General features: G+C 38.6%; 5 protein-coding genes across 5 annotated transcripts; 2 read left to right on the forward strand and 3 right to left on the reverse strand.

Moving 5' to 3' along the window:
- Positions 1 to 18: 18 nt before the first annotated feature.
- On the reverse strand, positions 19 to 1,427 carry LOC6566502 (mitochondrial magnesium exporter 1). The gene is made up of 4 exons (XM_001993055.2): positions 1,086 to 1,427; positions 601 to 1,030; positions 337 to 513; positions 19 to 273 (listed from the first exon to the last, which is right to left on the reverse strand). Exons 1-4 carry the CDS (start codon positions 1,197 to 1,199, stop codon positions 101 to 103), a joined length of 894 nt encoding a protein of 297 aa, XP_001993091.1. The 5' UTR covers positions 1,200 to 1,427; the 3' UTR covers positions 19 to 100.
- Positions 1,428 to 3,165: 1,738 nt separating this feature from the next.
- On the reverse strand, positions 3,166 to 4,672 carry LOC6566503 (mitochondrial magnesium exporter 1). The gene is made up of 4 exons (XM_001993056.3): positions 4,366 to 4,672; positions 3,873 to 4,302; positions 3,507 to 3,683; positions 3,166 to 3,438 (listed from the first exon to the last, which is right to left on the reverse strand). Exons 1-4 carry the CDS (start codon positions 4,477 to 4,479, stop codon positions 3,266 to 3,268), a joined length of 894 nt encoding a protein of 297 aa, XP_001993092.2. The 5' UTR covers positions 4,480 to 4,672; the 3' UTR covers positions 3,166 to 3,265.
- A 995-nt stretch (positions 4,673 to 5,667) lies between these two features.
- On the forward strand, positions 5,668 to 7,815 carry LOC6566504 (myb-like protein AA). Its single transcript, XM_032739527.1, is given in 4 exon segments — positions 5,668 to 6,087; positions 6,174 to 6,573; positions 6,576 to 6,666; positions 7,109 to 7,815. Coding segments are annotated over 4 exon segments (1,146 nt in total). The 5' UTR covers positions 5,668 to 6,033; the 3' UTR covers positions 7,710 to 7,815.
- A 1,510-nt stretch (positions 7,816 to 9,325) lies between these two features.
- On the forward strand, positions 9,326 to 23,408 carry LOC6566505 (trifunctional purine biosynthetic protein adenosine-3). The gene is made up of 7 exons (XM_001993058.2): positions 9,326 to 9,828; positions 14,964 to 15,211; positions 15,764 to 16,413; positions 16,997 to 17,222; positions 17,537 to 17,952; positions 19,054 to 20,106; positions 21,901 to 23,408. The coding sequence occupies exons 1-7, from the start codon at positions 9,649 to 9,651 to the stop codon at positions 23,184 to 23,186; spliced, it is 4,059 nt and encodes a 1,352-aa protein (XP_001993094.1). The 5' UTR covers positions 9,326 to 9,648; the 3' UTR covers positions 23,187 to 23,408.
- On the reverse strand, positions 11,712 to 12,871 carry LOC6566442 (pupal cuticle protein). The gene is given in 2 exon segments (XM_032739130.1): positions 11,712 to 12,288; positions 12,826 to 12,871. Coding segments are annotated over 2 exon segments (513 nt in total). The 3' UTR covers positions 11,712 to 11,821.
- Positions 23,409 to 23,695: the final 287 nt, after the last annotated feature.

Consider the following 23,695-nt stretch of genomic DNA (forward strand, 5'->3'; position numbering starts at 1 on the left):
CATCTGCCAAAATAACTCTTATCAAAACATTCGCATTTAATTACATAAGAAATCCATTTCAAAAAATAGCATCTAATTGGCGCAAACCTTTAAAAATACTCTAAGAATACAATAAATCATTGGCCACCTCTACACCAATGAAAACCGCTGCTGTCGAGGGAAAAGCACGTATTAATATAGGCGAAGCTCCACGAAACAACGCCTTGGGACCCTCAGTTGCCATTAAATCCCGAAAAACACTGCGAATCCCATGTTTATAAGTGCCTTCGGGCGCTGTTTGCAATGTACAATGCTGATTAATTGAGTTCGGAATGGATACTAGTTTAGTTTACTAACCGGATTGTAGTCGACTTTTAAGCAGATCAAAAGGCACAGCTATGGACCAGAATGTAATGCCAGCCATTCCACCAGCAAATATCGTAGAAGTTGCTGTTATATTCCCTGATGGCGAGCGCCGTCTCGCCAAATCCTGTAAGGCCTCATAGACAACAAAGTATACACCAGTTGGTGAATCTAAAAATATAGAGTGCAGTTTGAGGAGTAAAAGATTACATAATTTAATTAATAAATATTTGTATGTAATTATTATTCCTCACTCACCTCTCAGCATGCCTGCACAGGTGCCTTTGTAGAGACTACGTATGCCACCCTCTCTGTAGAGTTTTATAGCTGTATCCATTATGCCATTGTACTTGCGTGGCCTTGTCAAAGACTGTGTTTGCAGCAGCACCTTAATGCGATCTGTTGGCACGGCAACCAGTGCTGAACAAATGCCAGTGCCAACGCCAGCCATAAATATCTGTGTGTAATTCAGCTTTATATGTTCATCTGTTTGGAACAGTCGCTTGCCAACCGCATAAACAGCGAAGATGACGGCATAAATGGGCGCTACACCAACCAAGGGAGCAGAAATGCCTCGATAGAAGCCACGCAATCCCTCAGTTCGAAAAGTCTTCACAGTACAGTCTACAATCCCATTGTATCTGGGTGACTGTCCAGCTGCGGGCAAAGGCATCGTCTGCAGCCGCACCTAAGTGTAAACAATAAGTTGTAAGTGAATTACTTCAGAGTATTTATTTACCTACTTTGATTGTGTCCAATGGGTATACTGTGAGTACGTTACAAATACCACCAAAGCCTCCAGCAATAAACGATTTAAGTGGATTGGCTTTGTGGTCTGTTCTTGTTGCCGCTGCCATCTTACAGCTGCAACTATTTACGTAAACAGAGCGGGAAAATCGTCATTGATTCGTGAATAACTATGCCTGCTGCTTGTGTTATGTTATCTCTGCACCGCGATGCTGCTGCCGCCTATTTATTCTGACCAAATTAGGAATTTCTTCTATAGCAAACTCAAATTCCATTTCAAAGACACAAATCGCACGAATATTCTTATCAAACTATGTAAATCACATAATTTATGAGCAGCAACAAATTTAACATTTTGCTGCAATGCATTAACAGCAATTTTAGCTGTTATTTTACTCCGAACTCTGAACATTAAAAATTGGTAAAAGGGTAAATTGGTTCTGTACAATTGTATGTAACAGGCTGAAGCATCTCCGACCAGATAAGGTATATATATTCTTGATCAGGATCAACAGCCAAGTCAATAATTTTTATCAACTGCCAAAATTTCATCAAGATTAAATAAGGAACATCCAAATTATAGTCGAAAATGAATTCTGACAGTGATCTCAATTCTATCAGCAATTCAAAGCATTTCCTGTATGCATTAATATGCGAGTGCATTAAAGGGAAATTTTGCAATAAAGGGTATAATGTAGTCGAGATCACTCGACTACAGCATATTTACTTGTTGCATACATATGTTTCATGTAGTTCAAAACTCACAGAATAATATTTTTGCAACAATTTTGTGACGAATTAGATTTCAAAGAAGTGGAGAAAAGCGTTGACTTGCTTAAGTGAAACATAACATATTAAACTTGAATTTAACTGATTATATTTTTCTGACTCTTAAAACAACTAACAGAGCTATTGCAGAAACATTACAGACAGATTAAATATCTGTAACGGCGAACAGCTGTTCTTTGTTGACAATCAATAGTGATGCGCACTGCGCCTCATCAGAGATGCGCACTGCTCGAATCGTTAATTCACATTTGGGCTGCCGAAAATTATATTTGCTTGCGTGCACCAAGCCCCAACGAGAAATAATATAAATAAATAACAGAAAAAAATAGTTTGTCATTCCTTGTAAAGCTACATGTGTTAAATCATGGGTATACAATTTTCAAGAAATATTGTTGAAGGAACTGAAAAATTTAAGTGTAAAAATGGCATATTGAGATTCAGGCAATAAAGATTTATGAATGATTTTCCTGAGATGAAGACTTATAATTCGTTCTAGCGCGTTTAAAAGAAAAGACAATAAACTTATAAGTTGGAAATCATTTGGATTACAGTGGGAAGACTTTCCAGCTTTTGGGATGAATACTACTTTAGTTGCCGAGAGCACAGATATTGTGATGGGTGCTGCGAGTCCACTTTACAGCTTGCTTGCCTAAATGAGAAGTTGAGCGGGAAATAATCAATCTAATCCTGAAGATTTAAAGGGCTTAAAGCTTTTTATAGTCCAGTTAATTTTGCTATCACTAAGCATTGGATTGGGACAGATGCGGGGTCTTGTATGATTTGGTCTCTCCGTAATACATCCTCTGAAAGGCCTACTTAGGAGAAGTACAAAAGATTTTTCTATCCTAGAGTAGAAAATGTCTTATAGAGTACTTTCTTAGGCACCCCTGTGAAGTACTCGCAGTATCACAACAGAAGGTGCCTTCGTGAAGGTGTCAATGAGATGCAATAGATTGGCTGTGTTAATTGCATCATGTGGAAGAGATCTGGTAGAAGAATCCTTATTATTTTCAGCAAACTTTTACCAGTTTGTTTCGTGGAACTTCCTAAACTTAACAGGCGCTATTCGTGAAAAGGAATTTACACCTTGCACATAGCGGTGTTCAGAGAAAGAGTATTTCTTCAAGACACAATTCTATATACCAAAGATGGGCTCGTTACCTCATTACATACTCTGCAACAGCTTTTTACTTAATACCACAACCCGAATACGAAAGCTTGTCGCTTAGCCCAGCGATTAAAACCCAACATTTGCATAGATGTTCGCCATTGAAAATTTAAAAGTACTTGTATCAAAATATTCACATTTAATTACATAAAATTTTACCTAAAAACAATTTCAAAAATAGCTTCTAATTGGCACACAACCTTCTAATAGTCTAGAAGTCTAGTAATCCAGGAAATCATTGGCCACCTCCACGCCAATGAAAATCGCTGCTGTCTGGGGAAAAGCACGTATTAATATAGGCGAAGCTCCACGAAACAACGCCTTCGGACCCTCCCTTGCCATCAAATCCCGAAAAACACTGCGAATCCCCTGATTATAGGTGCCCTCGGGCGCTGTTTGGAATGGAGAGAGCTGATTAATCGAGTTCGGTTTTAAAGAATGGATAGTTTAGTTTACTAACCGGATTGTAGTCGACTCTTAAGCAGATCAAAAGGCGCAGCTAGGGACCAGAATGCAATGCCAGCCATTCCACCAGCAAATATCGTAGAAGTTGCTGTTATATTCCCTGCTGGAGAGCGCCGTCTCGCCAAATCCTGTAAGGCCTCATAGACAACAAAATATACACCACTGGGTGACTCTGTAACAGATATGCAAAATTGAAATATATTTAATTCAAATATATAGCGCGATTTGAGGGATAAACAATTATATAATTAAATGTATATACGCCATAAAATGTGTTTTAGTTCATTATAAGTGAATGGTTGGGAAAAAAAAAATTTATATATATGTACGTAAATGTATGTAATTAATATGCTTCACTCACCTCTCAGCATGCATGCGCAAGTGCCTTTAAAAAGACTGCGCATGCCACCCTGTCTGTAGAGCTTTATGGCTGTATCCATCATGCCACTGTACATGGGTGGTCCAGTTAAAGGCTGCGTTTGCAGCAGCAGCTTAATGCGATCTGTTGGCACCGCAACCAGGGCTGAGCAAATGCCAGAGCCAAGACCGGCCATAAAAATTTGTGTGTAATTCAGCTTCAGTTGCTCATCCGTTTGGAACAGTCGCTTCCCTGCCGCATAAACAGCAAAATCTACAGCATAAATGGGCGCTACACCAACCAAGGGAGCAGAAATGCCTCGATAGAAGCCACGCAATCCCTCAGCTCGAAAAGTCTTCACCGTACAGTCTACGATCCCTTTGTATCTGGGTGGCTGCCCAGCTGCTGGCAAAGGCATCGTCTGCAGCCGCACCTAAGAGTAAATATAAAAAGCTGTAAATGAATTTCCATATGTGAGAGTTTCTTTATTACCAACCTTAATTGTGTCCAATGGATGCATTGTAAGTACACTGCAAATTCCGCCAAAGCCTCCAGCAATAAACGATTTAAGCGGATTAGCTTTGTGGTCTGCAGTTGTTGCCGCTGCCATCTTACAGCTGCATCTATTTACGTAAACAGTGAGGAAATATCGTCATCTTACTAACAACTAATTGATACGTGCACGTGCTATAACTTTGCTTGTGTTATGTTATCTCTGCACCGCGATGCTTCTGGTTAATTATGCTGATCGAATTTGGAATTTCATCTAAACCAAACTCAATTTCCATTTCAAAGGCACAAATAGTACGAATAGTCTTATCAAACTATGTAAGCCACATGTTTTATGAGTAGCAACATATTTAACATTTTGCTGTAATGCTATTAACAGCAACTTTAACTGTTCTTACATATTTTTATTGTAATTCAATATAAAACTGAATAGAATAACTTGGTTTGGCAAGAAAGTGAGATAAACTTTTCAAGCTGATGACTTTCTTAAGCGAAAAATTACATATTCAACTTTTATTTAAATTTAACTGCTGCTAACTGGTTCTATTTCACTGACTCTTAAGAGCAGTTGACAGAGCTATAGCAGAACCAGACAGATTCATGCTAAGCGAAAACATAAAACGATTACTTTTACTCGCTGCTCGATTTCTACCCATTTCTACCCAACTATGATTCATATACATCACTACATAAGTATCTTCATTTACGAACAGCTGTTCTTTGTTGACATTCAAAATTAATTAAGTTTTGATTTGATATGATATAAATTTGAATTGATATTAATCAATTGCAGCATTCGTGGGCGAAAATGATGCGATAGAGATGATTTTCGTGTAGACATGGGTAAGTTTTCCCATTATACATGCGCAATTATGCGCATACATACATAAACTTGTAAGACCAACCCTATGTATGTATCCTTTAATAACATTCAAATACATATTTCCTTATTTAAGTATGGTTCAGAGACTGTTAGACGAAAGAGAAAATCTAAGTAATGTAATTCAAATGACTAATCGAAATTCTGCCTCTCATGCGATAACTATCGATGGCTGTTAGGCTGACGATAAGTAAATTGACATTCTCTGCGAGTTCCATTTAACTTGTTCAAACTTTCATTTCAAATATAAGATAAAATTTACACAAATTAAACACACAAAAAAATGATTTTATTACAGAAATAAAAGATTTTGCTGTTTTACTGTCAAGACACTAAAAATACAAGACCGTGTTTTATTTGTAATCGATGTATCGAGTTTGGCAGCGCAGGGCTGCCAAAACGAGCAAAAATTGTTGCGTATGCGTGTGCAAAGCATATGCATAGCATATTTCATTGTTTAAAACAATCAATTTGTGGAAACGGTTGTGCAAAAGCATATGTAGAACTTATGTCTGATACAAGTGCGCTGGAATTATGTATATGTCGTAGTGCGAGCTGCAGTAGCAGGCGCAAAGAAGAAAGTGAAGCTGCTGCATCAAAACCAACAACAACAACAATAAATTTCGTAAAACAACAATCGGAACGGAAAATAGCCTATATTTTTGTACACAAGGAACGCACCCTCGCAACGTGCTTAGCAAAAAAAAAAAACAACAAAAAATAGTATATATATACATAACTATATATATATATATTGTATATAACACGGTTGCAATGTCCAATGGTGACGATGTGCTAGACAGCTGGGAGGAAATTGACGAAGCAGGCGTGAGTATTTTAAATGACATTACATCAAACAGCAGCAACAACAACAACAATAACATCGAAAAAATGATCTGTCAAATCTCAAACAGCTTTGCATGACACTGCAAACGAAACTCCAGACCGCCAACGACGACAACAGCAGCAGCAACTTGAACCCCACCACAGCAGCTGAGTCAGCGGCAGTGAACAAAATGAAATTGCTACAGCGTCCACAGAACCTGCAGGAGAGCAACGACAGCAGCAGTAGCACAGGAACTCTGGTTGCTGTAATGCCGAAGCAAATAATGATTGCCAAAAAGCCGCAGCAATCGGCGCCAACATTGGATGCCGATCTGAACACTGCCCCCGTTATGATGGTGCTGCACAAGCCGAACAGTGACTACGATAGCGTCAACTATGCAACGCCCATCAGCAATCAAACGGTGAAGATTTTGCGTCGACCAGCCCAGGCCGAGGAGCGTCGCGATTCAAACGGCATGCGACCCAAACAGCAATCAAGACGCTGCAGCAGCGCGAACAGGAATACGCCCAGGCGCGCCTACGCATACTGGGCAGCGCCAAAAATCCTGAGGATGATAAGCCGTTAGTATTATATATAGTACTATAACTATATGCATTCTTAACTTTGATCATTCTTCTCCAATTCATTCATTCCATTTCTGCATGATAAATTTTGTAGCTTTTACGAAATTTAGAAATCAATTTAATAGGGATCTCCAGGGTGATAACTGTCATATGTAGTAAATTGAAATCATACATCTTGCATAGAAGAATAGCACTTCTAGACTCAAGATGAGTTCCTTGGTATATTTAGGATGTCATTGGCCCAAATCAATGATATCCCAAATTCCGTAAATAATATGCTCGATTTGATTTTTGTTTTGCATTCGTCCTGTGTCGAACCCATACCTTATCCTGGAGCTCTGTCCATTGGGCAGGAGATAATAGATTTCTTGCACTGCAATCGATTTTGATTTTTCACTTTGCTATTAACAACTCTGTTTTGTGTACAATTTTTCCATAGTGTTACGCCACCAAGTGGTTCGCCCGTGGTTGTGCCCAACTCAGTTCAAGCGGAACCTAGTCCGCATCCACCGCCGCCCGCTGTCAACTTTAACAATAATAACAGCGGCAGTGTCGCCACAGCACCTGGCATGCATCGCTCCAATTCGGCGCCAAAGATGTCGCAAACAGCGCCGATCTACAACAACTATAACAACTACTATCAGGCGCTGCCAAATCCAGCTGCTATGGGCTACTTTTATTCGCAACAGACGCCTTCCATGCATCAGCAGCAAGTGCAACAGCAACAGCAGCAGCAGCAGCAGCAAACGCAGCCACCGCCGCCGCACTACAATCAACGCATGTCTCCATATATAACAGGGGCGCCACCGGGGCCGCCGCAAACGACCAATCCTCAGCAGAGCTGGTCGCCCGTTGTGGGCGGTAGCGTATCGGCGGCGCTGTTGCGTCAGCAATCGTTGCATGCACCGTCGTTGCAACAGCAACATCAGCGAGTGCCGCCGCTGCCACCATATGCGGGGCATCCGTACAATGATAATGTGCTACGACTTCCACGGGGTCCCTGTCCCAATGGCACCGTTGGATTTCAGATGCGTCGGTAACAGTCGCCGCAACGCATACAAAATTCTATAATTTCAATGTATACCATGCCACAATTAAACGCATGCATTCAAAAAATTGTCATTCTGAGATTGCACTGAGCAACGATGCAGTTGGTTCTCATTGCTTTATATATATATTTATTCATTTTTTATATATGTGGCACATCTGAACGGTGCAACAAACCACATTATGTAAAACAAATTTATGACGGAGTTTGGTAGTTATCTTGTAAATTTACAACAACAGCAACAACAAAATACAACACAATTTTTTAATGCCTACTAATAATTACAACAAACAAACGAAAAACAGAAGAAAAAATACATATTTTACAAAACAGAGTAAAATTTTACTTGGAAGATTTTTTGAACAGTTTACAAGGCTTGATAAGCAATATTTATAAGCTATACATTGTGATAACCAGATTATGCACAGGTAAGTATAGATGTATTTTGATTTAGAGTGCTTAATCATACGTAATAATACTGTATAAATCACGCTGAATACAGTTGAAAAATATTGAAAAAGGTTGCAAGTAAAATATCTTTTCAATTTGGGAACTCTTGCTTTAACATAAATAAATATATATTCCACAAAAGTGGGTGGGCTCAGGAAATTTCATATCAATATTTCGAGGAGTTTAATAGTAACTTCAGCTCCAAAAACATGCCAATCTTTGAAGAATGTCTCCATCAATATGATCTCCATTTATCCATCCATCCTCGCTTGGCGACTGTAACGCCAAAATTCTGGGCGATATTTTAACCATTTCATCTTTGGTATAAGAATAGCAAAACTTGTTATAATTTTATTTTGAAGTTTAAACTGGCAAATTATTAATATATATAGGTTATTTTTAATATTTACAGAACGCAGCTCTGTTTCTTTTTTAAATAGCTTATAAAAATCATCATGTTTATTCAAATTGACGATAAGCAATACTAAAAATTATATTGGGATAAACCGATAATTAAAATTCCAACAAAATAACCTTATAAAGAATGCTGAATGAATTTGAATCCAATTTAAAAAAAAAAAAACATTAATTGTGCGTTACAAATATATTGTGTGAGCCAAAGCTATTTAAATTAATTGCTTTTCATTTTTTTCGTATCCAGTAAAATAAATAAATATAGCAATTAAAATTAACATTTCCAGTTTCTCAAAAAAAAGTTTCACACATATTTCAATTAAATTCTGTATTTTAATTAAGATATCTTCAAGCTTTATATATAATATAAAACCGTAAGACAAAAGTCAGAAATGAAATAAATGAGGAAAAAACTGCACTGATAGCTACTGTTGCAGTTACCCCCACGTCTGTTCGGTTAAGGCTCCCGAAAGGTTATCGAGGTGTTTTTGTTGATATTTTGCGCCACTTTTCCACAATCGCATCGCAAAACAACAAACAACAACAAACAACAACAAACCGAGTGCATTTGGAGCGCGTAGACAACGACGATGGCAACGACTTTTCTCTAGCCAGTTGCTTATCAGCAACGGCAAAAATAATAACAAAACTAAAAAGACATCGTAATCAACTGACGTCGTCGCAGGGCCGGCGTGGTTTTGCAGTTTTTTGACTACACATAAAATGTAGAATTCGATCCAGTTTCAGTTGAAAACGCGTCGTCGTGCGGTGTGGTTTATTAATCGAATACCACAACAAAAGCAGCATAAAAAGCATACTACAAACGCAGCTTAAGAGGCAATTGTCAATTGACTACGCTCTCTCTGCACACACACAAGCTCTCTCGCTGTCTCTCTCTCTCTCTCTCTGTGGCTCGCTGTATGTGTGTTACGTGTGCGTGACTCTCACGTCAAACGATCGCTTAAAACGAGAACACGTGAACACGTGGGCACGAAAAGCAGATAAAAACACATTAATATTTTGTGAATAAAGCGTGCACACTTGTTGATTTGTTTGGACGCACAAAAATGACGCATCGCGTTTTGGTAATCGGCAGCGGTGGTCGCGAGCACGCCATCTGTTGGAAGCTCACAGAATCGGCGGTCGTGTCGCAAATCTATGCGCTGCCCGGCAGCTTTGGCATTGCTCAGCTTGGCTCAAAGTGCCAGAATCTGGACGCTGATGCATTGAATGCTAAGGATTTCGAGGTGAGTTTGACTTTTATGCTTTTCTTTTTGCGCGTCCTTCACTTAACCTTCGTGCCGGGCTTAAAGTTACACAGCAAACAGTTGCAGCTGTGATCTTTTCAATATTTTATTGCTATATTTGAGACTGCTTTTATGATACTCAAAATGGTTTAATGCTAACTAAGGCCTATAAGTGAATCCAATCAAAATAATTTTGAAAACTCTGGCTGCAGGTATGTGTGTGTATGTGTGCGTGTGCATTTAGGCATGCTGCTTTTGTGTGTGTCTCTCTCTCCCTCTCGAAATAATTTAACCCTTGTGCGGCACGCGGTATCAAAACTTACAACAATCGTTTGGCCCTGAAGATAATCTGAAGTTTGTGTGAATAATAAAATAGTTTATTTTATATAAAAATATAATTTCTTGATGCCTATATAATCTATATAAAATTAATAATTATACAGTAATGAATTATTACAAAACTATAGTATAAAATATAGGCAATTACAGTAGTTAATTATTATAAAACTAATGTAAAATATAGTTTATTGTAAATTAAATTCTAAAATATATAATCCATACAAAATGTACTTAATTATAATAACCAAGTATAATACGATAGTATATAAAATACTTAATTACAATAATTAACTCATTTAACTAAAGTTAATTACAATAATTAATTATTATAAAACTAAATTAATTAAAATAGTTTATTACAGTAATTAACTAGTGTGATTAACTAATTTTGTAAAGATTAAGAATTAAATAATTATTATAAAACTATAGTATAAAATAAGATTATAATAATTAATTATTGTAATATTAAGTGTACAATATTTAGTAGTTTAGTTTAGTGCTTGTGCAAAATATTAAAAGTATTCCAGTAACAAAAAAAATTGTTAAAGTAGAGTTTGAGGTAGATGAGAAAAATTTAAATATCCAATTTAAAATCAAACACAACTCTGCTGATTAGCCGTGACGATACCAGAAAAAATAGCACCATTATTAATTATGAGCTCGAAAAATGTTTTCTATTCATGTGGCTGAGACTTGCTTTAATGTTTTGTGTGTTAAAAAACGGCAAGAAGCTCATTATTGACGGTTTTTTTTTTATAAAAATACATTTCAAAATAACTTTTCAGTCATTAATTTTTTTTAATTATAGTGTTGTTTTTTGAACACCTTAATTCCGTACAAAAGTCTTTTGTTTTAAGCATTGCCAAATTGGTTTATTTGAAAAAGAAAAAATCGTCTAACAAAGAAAGATTGTTATCTGGATGCTATTTTTTCTTCCGCATGTAGGTAAAAACTATTCGCCTCTGAAATAAATTAAATAAATCTGTTTATTTCATCATTGAAAAAGTACTTAACAGGCATCACCGATCCCACATATATAATATAAAGGAAATATATATATTTATATAGATTATCAACAGCCGAGTTGATTTAGTTATGTCCGCTTGTATGTTGTAGCAACTCACTAATATCAAATTCTATAAGAGCGATAAAGAAGTCATCAAATTTATTTAATTATATCAACAACATTCATTAAACTTTATCGATAACAAAAATCAATGGCTTTGATTCAGTTCACTTCAGTCGAGCAAGTCCAGCTCTCTAAAGTGCTAAATTTTCACTTCTTAAAAATTTATAGATGAAACGATCGATATTATTATGTATGTATATATGTTATAGTTTCACCGATCGCACAATCTCAACTCAACTCTCAATGATTCAGCTGATATGCGCTTAGGCATTTGAGTGAATAAATGTTTGATTTTATACGCTTCAATTTTGAATTCCGCTATAAATGCCTTTGCCCATTAGCAGGTTGCTCGCAACGTTTTAGCGTCTGCCCGACTGGCGCCAGACGAGTATAAACAATGCCAGTTGTATATATTTAACACTTCTATTTATTGTGGCTTAATTAATTGTTCAGATCAAAATTCACAGTTGCTGTTGCCTTAACTTTAACCCCCTTGCCCCACTAAACTCCACTCCACAAACGCACTCAGCTGCGGTGCACCACTTCGGATGTGGTGCTGGGTCGAGAGTAGACCTCAAAGGCCTTTGCATTATGATCGACGGTTCTAAGTTCGCCCGTGTAGTAATCCTTTATCTGATAGGGATGATTCCGTATGTACTCCAATGATTTCAATATGTAATCGGGCACCTTGGGTATGTGATCGCCAACGGGATAGTAGCCAAACTCATCGGCCACATAGCTGATGCTGATGGGAATGCCTTCGGGTGAGGTGTAACTGGAACCACCCTGAACCGTGGCGCCTTCCATTCCCGACCGTTGCTCAGCAATGCCATTGGACGTCTCATATTCATAGTTAAAGTTTCCATTTGGAGCCACATCCACCTCCTTTTTCAGTATTTGCGTATTTCGATCCGAATCGGGTACATAAAGACCAGCCTGGATCACGGTGACAGCGCCTAAGAATTGTATCTACAAAAAAAAAAATATGTAAACTTATTTAAATCCTTGTGTAAGTGGCTTAAAGTTGACAGCGACTTACGAGCAGATTGAGCAGCATTTTTTATTTATTTATTGTATATAAATATAGTTATTTTTTTGCTTATCTCGTCGCGGTTGTTTGTTCTAGCGCTTTAAATCAACGACTGTTTGCCTGCTTTTGGCATGCTTTCGTTTTTATATCCAATCCGCTCACCATGATTTTATTTATTATTTTTTTTTTTTAATTTTTTGACATTTTTGTTGTCTGTGCGGATTTTTTGGAAACCCAGTTTCGAGAGCAGAGACGAGGGCGAAGGCGAAGGCGTCTCCAGCCGCTCGTCATCTCAGTCATAAATTAAATGATTTTATTCGTCTTATTAATTACTTTTAATTTTTATTATTTTAATAATGATTTTTTAATATCACATCGACAAACTGTTTGCCGCTGCAGCAATTCTTAAAGATGTTGGCCGCTTGAGATTCATTTATTGGCATCGCTTGCCCTACTCGAAGGTTGCGTGACACTTAAATTTGATATGTATGCTTATTACCTGTATAGTCGCTGATCTTGAGCACACTTATCGTCTTGCATTCCATATTCCACTTTTTTTTTTTGCAAGGAAACCGAAAATATTCAAGAGATCGTTGAACCAATATTAAATGTACTTTGCTAAAGGTTTTGTTTTTTATTTTTTGGTTTTGTTTTTATGTTCGGAGCACATTTCTAGACTGAATTCGATTCCGAATCTGAACCTGTTCTATTAAAAACTCCCGAATCATTTAATCGCTTTATTTTCGTATGATGTTATTAACTGTTCTAAATAAGTTATTTCAAAATACTTTCGAAATGTTTTTATTTACCTTAAGTGGGCGACTTCTGTTTTGTAATTTTTAATCGGCTTTTGGATATTAGCTCTAGGAGATAGCCTCACTTGAAGACACTCTATACATTAAGCACAACAAAAATATAATTAAATATTGAAACATTATCCGTTCTCTCTTATTTTTAAAATAACTTATTAATTTTAAAATGATTCAGTTGACATTTTTCTCATCAATTATTTTTTTCAAGTCATCAAGAATGATTTGCTCCTAAGCAAAACGGAAAGTTCAAAAGCAGAATTGAATCAGAAATTAAATTGTTTACTATAGTTAGAACTTAACTATAAATGATATATTTAAACAATGTACTTATAATTATATTATTATATGTATACGAATTTGCTTTGTTATAATAACAATGGGAATTACTTGAGATCTCTCTCTTGAGATCCAGTAGCAGAAATAGGTGTCAAATTGAAAGTCTTCTGGCTTTTATTGTCCTATAAAATGCTTTTTTTATAATAGCTCAAAGTGCTGGTCGCGCAAGGCAAACAGCCGTTTCCATTCTCATTCTTCAACGAAGCGAAACTAAACTTGATATATATTGACATATATGTTAGTTGTTATAATCCAACTAACATGTTCGCAAAGCTTTTGGTGCTTCCCTGATCAAATTTGCATATAGAATGCAATATACTAAATCATGTGCGGATTGAACATTAAACAGTTCTTAACCAAATTTGGAAAGTGGTTAAAAATTCCGAGACGCCCAAAAGTAATTCTTCACACACAGTTTGGGAAATGGCAACCTTGGCCGTATTGCCAAAAATGGTTCGACTAAATAGCAATGCGAACACGTCACATTTTTCGCTGTGAGTTGTGAACGTTCTTGAACCTTTATGGTGATGATGATGATGCTGATGTTGATGATGATGGAGGAGGGGACAATCCAACTCTTTCTCTTAGCATGTTAAATAGTCTGGAACGCAGTTGCACTCGGTTTCGGGACTGCGGGTAAATCCACTTTGAGATTGGCGCCAAATCGATTAGAACGCCGACTAAGACGCCTCGCATCAGTCACGCTCTAAAACCGGATGAGCAGGGCCAAAATTCTCTAGTTTGTTTGTTGTTCATCAGGCATAGCTCTTAACTGAGTCAGTTAATCTTCTTCAACGTTTTTTGTTTATTGTCTTTTGCTATGTGTGCTTTTTTTTATTATTATTTTTTTTGAGTAATAACAATATTCAAAGATATAATGCATGCAACTTAATGCCAAAACAATTAGGATGGAATGTTGTCGTTGGAACCGGCTGCGTCTATTCTGGGCTTGTCCCGAATTAAGATCTTAACATTTGACATTTTTATACCCTACACATGTTGAAAACAGCTCCAAAAGGGTATCATCAAATGGGCAAACCTCACAAGATATATTTACTCTTGGAGCGGAGAAAGAGCTCAGTCTGAACAGGAACATAAATTGTAGAATTTCAAATTATTATTTTCGGATATCATTTAATATGTTATGTATGTAAATTGATAATCACCGTGAGTCAGCATAGATATATTCTAAAAATACTCTAAAATATTTATTTTAGATTTTGCAATTAAATTATGCAAATACGGTTTAATTTGTTCTTCGAGCGTTTCAACTTTCCTTATAAGCAACATTTTTGAGAATATTTCGTCGGCTTGTGTAATTTGCAATCTTTTATCTGGATTGTCGGAAATTAGATAGTTCTTCCAGCTTCCTCTCCATTCCATTTCAAGATTTTCTTACCCGTCGAGATAACTATTTATAGAGTGTCTTCGAGTTGAGCCCTTCTGCGTGCTTACGTTTAAAATGAATGCATTTGATGTGTCTTTCCAGGCCATTGCCAAGTGGTGCAAGCTGAACAAGATCTCGCTGGTGGTGGTCGGACCTGAAGATCCGCTGGCGTTGGGTCTGGGCGATGTGCTGCAGAAGGCGGGCATTGCTTGCTTTGGGCCCGGCAAGCAGGGCGCTCAAATTGAGGCGGACAAGAAGTGGGCCAAGGATTTTATGCTGCGTCATGGTATACCCACAGCCCGCTACGAGAGCTTCACGGATGTGGCCAAGGCCAAAAAGTTTATACGCAGGTAAACCGAATAGAAGGGCCTATACCGGATCGGACCACTATATCCTATAACACAATCAGTCGACAACTTTGCAATTGCATTTAAACCTTTTTGTCATTTGTCTTCTCCTGTCACAAATCTTTGTACGCTTTTAATATTTTGGAAGAATTCAATTTATTTACAATTACTGTGTATTCATTTTTAGAAATATGTAAAAGATTATTATATAATTATTATCTGCAAGCGATTTTATTTTCCATAAAGTTTATTTTCATAATCAGCATAGGCAATCGAGTGAATAATTCATTATTAACTGAATGCATTCTATATATATATCTATTTAGTAAGGTTTTTCGAAAATGTTGTCTATAATTCTCCCCAAGCAATTTATATTTATACTGTAAATGATTGCAATTAATTATAATATTTTAGTAAAATCGAAGCTATTTAAAAGCAAATGAAAATAATTGTAAATTGTATAAATAACTAGAAAATATCTTTCAATTTCGATCAGACTCAATTTTTCTTTCTTGAATCCTAATTTGCTGATAATTCCTAATATCGATCTTACAGCGCACCCTACCCCGCTTTGGTGGTGAAAGCAGCTGGCCTGGCAGCTGGCAAGGGCGTTGTGGTGGCCGCCAATGTGGATGAGGCCTGTCAGGCCGTCGATGAGATTCTGGGCCAGCTGAAGTACGGCCAGGCCGGTGCCACTCTGGTCGTGGAGGAGCTGCTCGAGGGCGAGGAAGTATCCGTGCTGGCCTTCACCGATGGCACCACAATTGAAGCCATGCTACCAGCTCAGGATCACAAGCGTCTGGCCAATGGCGATAGCGGACCCAACACGGGCGGCATGGGCGCCTACTGTCCCTGCCCGCTGATCAGCAAACAGGCGCTCGAGCTGGTGCAGCGCGCCGTCCTGGAGCGTGCTGTCAAGGGCTTGATCCAGGAGCGCATCGCCTACCAGGGCGTACTCTATGCGGGTCTCATGCTCACCCGCGATGGTCCACGTGTTCTCGAGTTCAACTGTCGCTTTGGCGACCCCGAAACACAAGTGATACTGCCGCTCCTCGAGTCCGATCTGTTCGAGGTGATGCTCGCCTGCTGCACCGGCCAGCTGGACAAAGTCTCCCTGCAGTGGCGCACTAATCTGAGTGCGGTTGGTGTCGTATTGGCCAGCGCTGGCTATCCGGAAACGTCAACCAAGGGATGCCTCATAACAGGTGAATTAAATGCAATAAATAAATTTATATTAGAAATATTTTTATTGGAGGACCAATTGTACTTAAAGCTACATTCAGAAGACAAGGACAAAGCTCAAATTTAGAAAATCACCATACTTTTCGAGCCAAGGGCAGCTCGACTTATTATTCAGAAAATATATATCTTCAACTAAAGATTGTGTTTTTCTAAATACAGGGTTTTCTTTTTCTTTTAAATACAGGGTTGTTTTTTCTTAAATTAAAAATATATATATACATTTCCAAGATATCTTTTATATGAGTGCACATAATTCTTACATTCTATATTTTGATACGTATATCATTATTAAAATGTTGTATTTGAATGTTTCATATTTTAGATAGTTTATAAATTCGTATAATTAAATTCGCTTCCTTGCGTGACTTCAGTTTTACTTCTTAGAATTTTATTTCTTGATTGTCGAAAACATTTTTAAAAAATAAAAAACAATTACAAATTGTTTCGAATATATAGAAATGATTTCTTAAAGCCATCATTTTGTAGATTTCGTGGCTATTTATTTTCTGGTTGTACTTTTGAATATATCACTGCTATTCATTTCAGGTCTGCCCGCTGCCAACACGGAGACGCAACTGATCTTCCACAGTGGCTTGGCAGTGAATGCCCAGAAGGAGCCACAGACCAATGGAGGACGAGTACTTATCGCCGTTGCACTCGATGCCAGCCTGAGGCAGGCCGCAGCTGAGGCTACCAAGTTGGCGGGCAGCATCACTTTTGCTGGGGCAGGCGCTCAATATCGCACGGACATTGCGCAGAAGGCGTTTAAAATGTAATTTGAAATAAAGTAATGCAAATGCAAGAATGAGGTTAAATGGCTATAATTCTATAGTATATATTATTGACATGTATAGCGTGTTTATATTACATATTAAATTTCCAAATCGTGTCTCAAGTTTATTTATTTTATTTGATATAAAGCCAACTTTGAACTAAATTATGCTAAAGAGCAAAAGCAGCCAAGAACTGCTCGAAACAGCCGCAGACTTAGAGATAGTGTATCCTCCTATTTATACCACTTTCTAATCCCTTACACCTATCATTCTTCTACCCTCTTTTTCTTCTTCTTTTTTACTACTTTCCCAGGGCGCCGGTTCCATCGCTCAGTTACAAGGACAGCGGCGTGGATATCGATGCTGGCGATGCTTTGGTGCAGCGCATCAAGCCACTCTCTCGTGGCACTCAGCGTCCTGGTGTCCTCGGCAGTCTTGGCGGCTTCGGTGGCCTGTTTCGCATCAACGAGCTGAGCTACAAGCAGCCAATAATCGCGGAGGCCACACAAGGTGTGGGTGCCAAAATCCAGTTGGCGCTGCAACATGAACTCTACGATCACATTGGCTACGATCTCTTTGCCATGTGCGCCAATGAGCTGCTGGAACTGGGCGCCGAGCCAGTGGCATTTCTGGATTACATTGCGTGCGGCAAGCTGCAGGTGCCACTAGCCGCACAGCTGGTCAAGGGCATGGCCGATGGCTGTCGGGATGCGCGTTGCGCTCTTGTCGGTGAGACTTCTACTTTCAATCTGATCCAAGAACCTTTAATGGGTGAACTCAAGCTCAACTGCAGCTTAAAGACTTGGTTCGCCCAATCTCAAGACATGCATATAATATTTATATTAATTATTATTATGTGTTCAAGAATTCACTGATTTTCCATTGTTACAAAGTCCGCTCATCTTGGGTATTATAATTTTTTTTAAAGGTTTAGGAGTGTTATATCATGTATCTGCTATAATTATTAGATTACTTCTTACATGGACAACTTTTTAGTTTTCAAAGATATTCGAATCAGACTTAATTATATTATTATTCTTCCAGCGTTTAGCTTCAATAGAAACAATCAATTTCTGCAATTTATTTCTTCATTTTGAGAATTGTTTTCAATTGCTAACTGGAAAGCAAGAAAACACTTTATAAGGGATATATTAGACTAATGATAAGCAAAGATTGTTTTAGCATCAGGTCCAACATTTCAAATTAAAGTTCAATAGCTGAATTTATAAGGAACATTTTAGAAAATTATTTAATTTTGACCTGGATACATTTGACGATTTGCTAACCAAATGTGAAACGCATAATAACAGAACATAATGGGAACTAAATGATATAGTCTATATATAGTATAGTCATTGCTTATCCCTAAAATACGAATACAAAACAAGTTTTATTATAATAGCTTTTAAGACGGGAAAGCCTTTATTAAATGCTTAGAAAATTTAATAAAATATTTTGGTTTTAAATGGATCTGTTTGGATTTAAGCTCCTGTGTACAACTGATCGTCCAGATAAGAATTGTATGTACTAAATTCTCTGAAAGGTTATTTATTAAAGGACATTTTACAAATTACATATTAATTATGAACGCATAATTAAATACAATCGAATCGATTAGTTATTTAAATAAAGTGAAGACAAAAAGTGTTATTGAAAAGTTCTTCAAATTGTGCAAAGTTTTTCCTAGATTGATCATCATCTTTATAGTTTGATAACTAAAAATTGTGCTTAATTGAATACCATTCCTTAGATATACTTCAACTTAGCCAGATTTTCATAAAAGGGAACAATTCTTGCTTTGATTTACTAATAGCAGCTCTCTGCTTGCAGGTGGTGAAACCGCAGAGATGCCATCGCTGTATACAATTGGACAGTACGACATGGCTGGATACTGTGTGGGTCTTGTGGAAGAGTCGCAAGTGCTGCCTCGCTTTGATAGCTATCAGGCTGGTGACCTGGTCGTTGGATTGCCCTCGTCGGGGCTGCACTGTGCCGGCTTCAATGAGCTGCTCACTCAGCTGGCTGCGGCTGGTGTGAATCTGAAGGCTGAATCGCCGGTGGGCGGCGATCATGGATTGAGTCTGGCTCAGGTGCTGGGCACCCCAACGCGTCTCTATGTGCAACAGTTGCTGCCCCATCTGCAGGCCGGTGAGGTGAAGGGTGTGGCACATGTCAGCCACGGACTATTGCACGATGTGGATCGACTGCTGCCCGTTGGCTTCGATGTTGTGCTCGATTTTGGTGCAGTGCCCGTGCCCCCCATCTTTGGCTGGTTGGCGGCTCAGCTGAAATTGAGTGCACAGGCGTTGCTCGAGCGGCACAATTGTGGCATTGGCATGCTGATCGTGCTGCCCCAAGCCAGTCAGCTGTGGCGCACTGCGTTGCCCGGCGCCAAGGTGCTCGGTGTGCTGCAGCAGACAGATGCGACGGCGGCAACCAATGTGCCACGCCTCCAAGTGCGCAACTTTGAGCAGCAACTGCAAAAGTTGGCAGCGCCCTTTGGCGGCCTAGGCAGCCACCAGCTGCCCCAGGAGCTGGTGAAGCCCCAACAACAGCTGCCTGGTTCAGTTGCACGCGAAGAGTGCTTTGAGAATGCCGCCGGTCGCCGGCTGACACGCCTGCCCGCCCACTACACAGATCCGATACTCATCCTGGGCACCGATGGCGTCGGCACCAAGCTGAAGATCGCCCAGCAATCCGGACACAATGGCAGCGTCGGCATCGATCTGGTCGCCATGTGCGTCAACGATATACTCTGCAATGGCGCCGAACCCTTCAGTTTCTCCAGCTACTATGCCTGCGGCAAGTGGCAACAGCAGCTGGCCGCACAAGTTGCAGCCGGTGTGCTCGATGGCACCCGGCAGGCAAACAGCAGCTTTATTGGTATGTAAAAAGTGGCAACCTGCCTGCTGGTGGAAGCCACAGATTTTGTGGTTTGTAATTCAACTTGTAGAATTAGCTTGTTGGAAAAAGTTTTTTAACTTACAATTACCAAGCCATATCTAAAGTAGTTGACTAGCAACCTGCTCCCCAGATTGGTTAGAGAAATATATCCGACTATTTTGAAGTGATTTCCTGCTCTACAACTCATAATATTTAAAGTACAACTGAAAGGTGATCCCAAGAGCAAATTGAGAACACAACGATGTTGTTCAAGTATCGAGCATAGAATGAATTTATTGAAAACTTCTAAATTATCTTACAGCTATATACAACTATTCATATCCTACATAGGACATTATCTACTTAGGACTCATTATCCTATCATTTATTTATTTATTTTGGTGTGTCCTGTCTTTACATATCTTCTCGATAAGAATCCTTCTTGGTTATCTTACCAGGACGATTGAACACATTCCCAAACCCCTTCGTACATTTACCATTTACCATCTCTGATAGTAGTACTTTCTATAGTTTTTATTTATGTCTAGGACATGGTTACACATAATAGTTTACACTTTTTTAAAAGCTCAATTTATTATCTTTGATATCCAACAAAATGTTTCAAAGGTTTCATTTAAGAGCAAAAAGTTAAAATATTAATATAAATCAAAGCATTTTCTTTGCACACGATTTATTTTGAAACATTTCTCATTCGTACAGCAAGAAAATGTCTTAATTATTATTAAGTGTTTAGTATTTAGTTATTTAAAAAAGTTATTTAATTTTCCCATAGTTTTAACAAATTTATGACCCTTTACTGGAGTTAGGCAAATCCCAATTTGCTAAATTTTTAATGATAATACAGACCAGAGTCTGTGAGTCATTTTGCAGCTTTCTTTTCATGGTTTCCCACAAGACTTCTATCGCAATCATATCTAAGCTTGATGAATATTAATTTAGACCAACAATAACATTCTCTCGAAGTCCATTTTTAATTGTGTTTAAGAACAACTACAACTATCAAAAATAAATAATTTATGTAGAATTTTATATTGGCTACGGTTTTAAGAAGTTTTTCAAGCTATTCTTCTTTGTTGCTACGATTTTCTGTTCTGAAATGTATCATTTTTTGTATGTTTAAAATTTATTCAGACAAATTTTTTAATATAATTTTAATTTACCTTCCTATTTCGGAGGTATTTTAGTACTTCCTCAGTATTTCCTCATTTAAAATTTATAACTTTTAATATATTTCGAATTTATTCAGAGTTTAAGCTTCCATCTTCCAATCAAGACTAGTCAAAATTAGTCTTTAATTTGAATTACTTTCTTATTCCTCTTTGCTTCTAGTTTTTCCTGCTCAAAGTTTTATTATTTTTAATATATTCCACATTTATTCAAACAGAAGTTTCCTTCTTCTTTAAAATAAGAGTAGTTAAAGTAATTCAATTTTATAATTGAAAATATATTTAATATTTACTCAGACAAAATTTAAGTTTCTTTCTTCTATCCAAGAGTTGTCAAAGTTTTTAATATATTTAATATTTATTCAGACATAGTTTAAGTTTCCTTCTTCTTTAAAATAAGAGTAGTTAAAGTTAAAGTCTTCAATTTTATAATTTGAAATATATTTAATATTTACTCAGACAGAATTGAAGTTTCTTTCTTCTATCCAAGAGTTGTCAAAGTTTTTAATATATTTAATATTTATTCTAATTATTTTATTAAACTATTCTAATTTGAATTAATGCCCCATCTTAGACTGTCAGTAAATAATTGAATAATCTCTTCCAGATGCCCACATTGCCGCCCTGCCGCTGCTGTACGAGCCGCAGGTGTACGACTTGGCTGGCTTTGCGCTGGGCGTGGCCGAGCGGGCGGGAATCTTGCCACGCCTGGACGAGATACAGCCGGGTGATGTGCTCATCGGATTGCCATCGTCGGGTGTGCACAGCAACGGGTTCAGCTTGGTGCATGCGGTGCTCAAGCGTGCCGGACTCGGCTTGAACGATCGGGCGCCATTTAGCGAGCGAACGCTGGGCGAGGAGCTGCTGGTGCCGACGAAGATCTATGTGGAGGCGCTGGCACCGCTGCTGGCCACACAGTCGGCGCATGGCATCAAGGCACTCGCGCACATCACCGGCGGCGGTCTCAGCGAGAATCTACCCCGTGTGCTGCGCAAGGAGCTGGCCGTGCGTCTGGATGCAAATAAATTCCAATTGCCGCCGGTGTTTGGCTGGCTGGCAGCTGCGGGCAACATTGCGCCGTCGGAGCTGCAACGCACCTACAACTGCGGCTTGGGTCTCATCCTGGTGGTGGCTCCCGATCGTGTGGAGAGCGTGATGCAAAAGCTGCGCTATTCGCAGCGAGCTGCTGTTGTCGGTGAGGTGATTGCGCGCAAGGATCCCAAGAAGTCCCAGGTGGTTGTCCACAATTTCGAGGCAGCTGTCAAGCGCAGTCAACAGCTGCTCGGTCGACCACGTCGCCGTGTCGCCGTCCTCATCTCCGGCAACGGCAGCAATCTACAAGCGCTCATCGATGCGACGCGTGACTCGGCACAGGCTTTGCACGCCGAGATCACGCTGGTCATTAGCAACAAGGCGGCGGTGTTCGGTTTGGAACGGGCCGCCAAAGCCGGCATTCCAGCGCTGATCATCTCACATCGGGACTTTGCCAGCCGCGAGGATTACGATACGGAACTGACGCGTCATTTGGTCGCCGCTCGCGTAGATCTCGTCTGCTTGGCCGGATTTATGCGTGTGCTGAGCGCACCATTTGTGCGCCAGTGGCGTGGACGTCTCATCAACATACATCCCTCGCTGCTGCCCAAATATCCGGGCCTGCATGTGCAGCAACAGGCACTGGATGCTGGCGAAAAGGAATCCGGCTGCACGGTTCACTTTGTCGATGAGGGCGTCGACACTGGCGCCATTCTTGTCCAGGCGCCAGTGCCCATCATCCAGGGCGACGATGTCGACAGCCTCACACAGCGCATCCATGTCGCTGAGCATTGGGCCTTTCCACATGCTCTGGCCCTCTTGGCCAACGGCGCCATCTCCCACAGCGCCAAGGAGCACTAAAATCCTTAAAAAAAATATATATATTTTTATTTCTTTTTTATTAATATATGTAAATATTCAATCTTGACAAATTATTCATTATTCATTTAACTTGATTCAAAATGTTTTTCACTTTTTTTAATATATATTTTTGATCTAGAATCTCCCAAAATCGTACTGAAAACTGGCAAGCTTTTTTCATATTTAGATTTACGAACAAATTCTTAAGAACTACACCCAAAATATTGTTTTTTATTTATTTAATTTGATTGAGAAACTTTGTTTCAAATTCTGAAAAAAATCAGAAAATTATTAACTGTTGGTTTGTTTATCTAAGAGGGAATTGACATTGTTATATTTTGACTATTTTTAAAACGATCTTTCAAATTTAGATATCTATATTTTCTATATTTCTTCATTAAATAATTTATCTTATTTCTATATGCCATTAAACATCTGTGCAGCAAAGTGAGTTCTATAATTCTAAAAGGGTTTCTTCTGGGCAGAAAATAATACAAATATTAAAACTA

This window comes from Drosophila grimshawi, unplaced genomic scaffold, assembly GCF_018153295.1.
Source record: "Drosophila grimshawi isolate 15287-2541.00 unplaced genomic scaffold, ASM1815329v1 contig_1377, whole genome shotgun sequence".
In the NCBI taxonomy this organism is placed as follows: Eukaryota; Metazoa; Arthropoda; class Insecta; order Diptera; family Drosophilidae; genus Drosophila; species Drosophila grimshawi.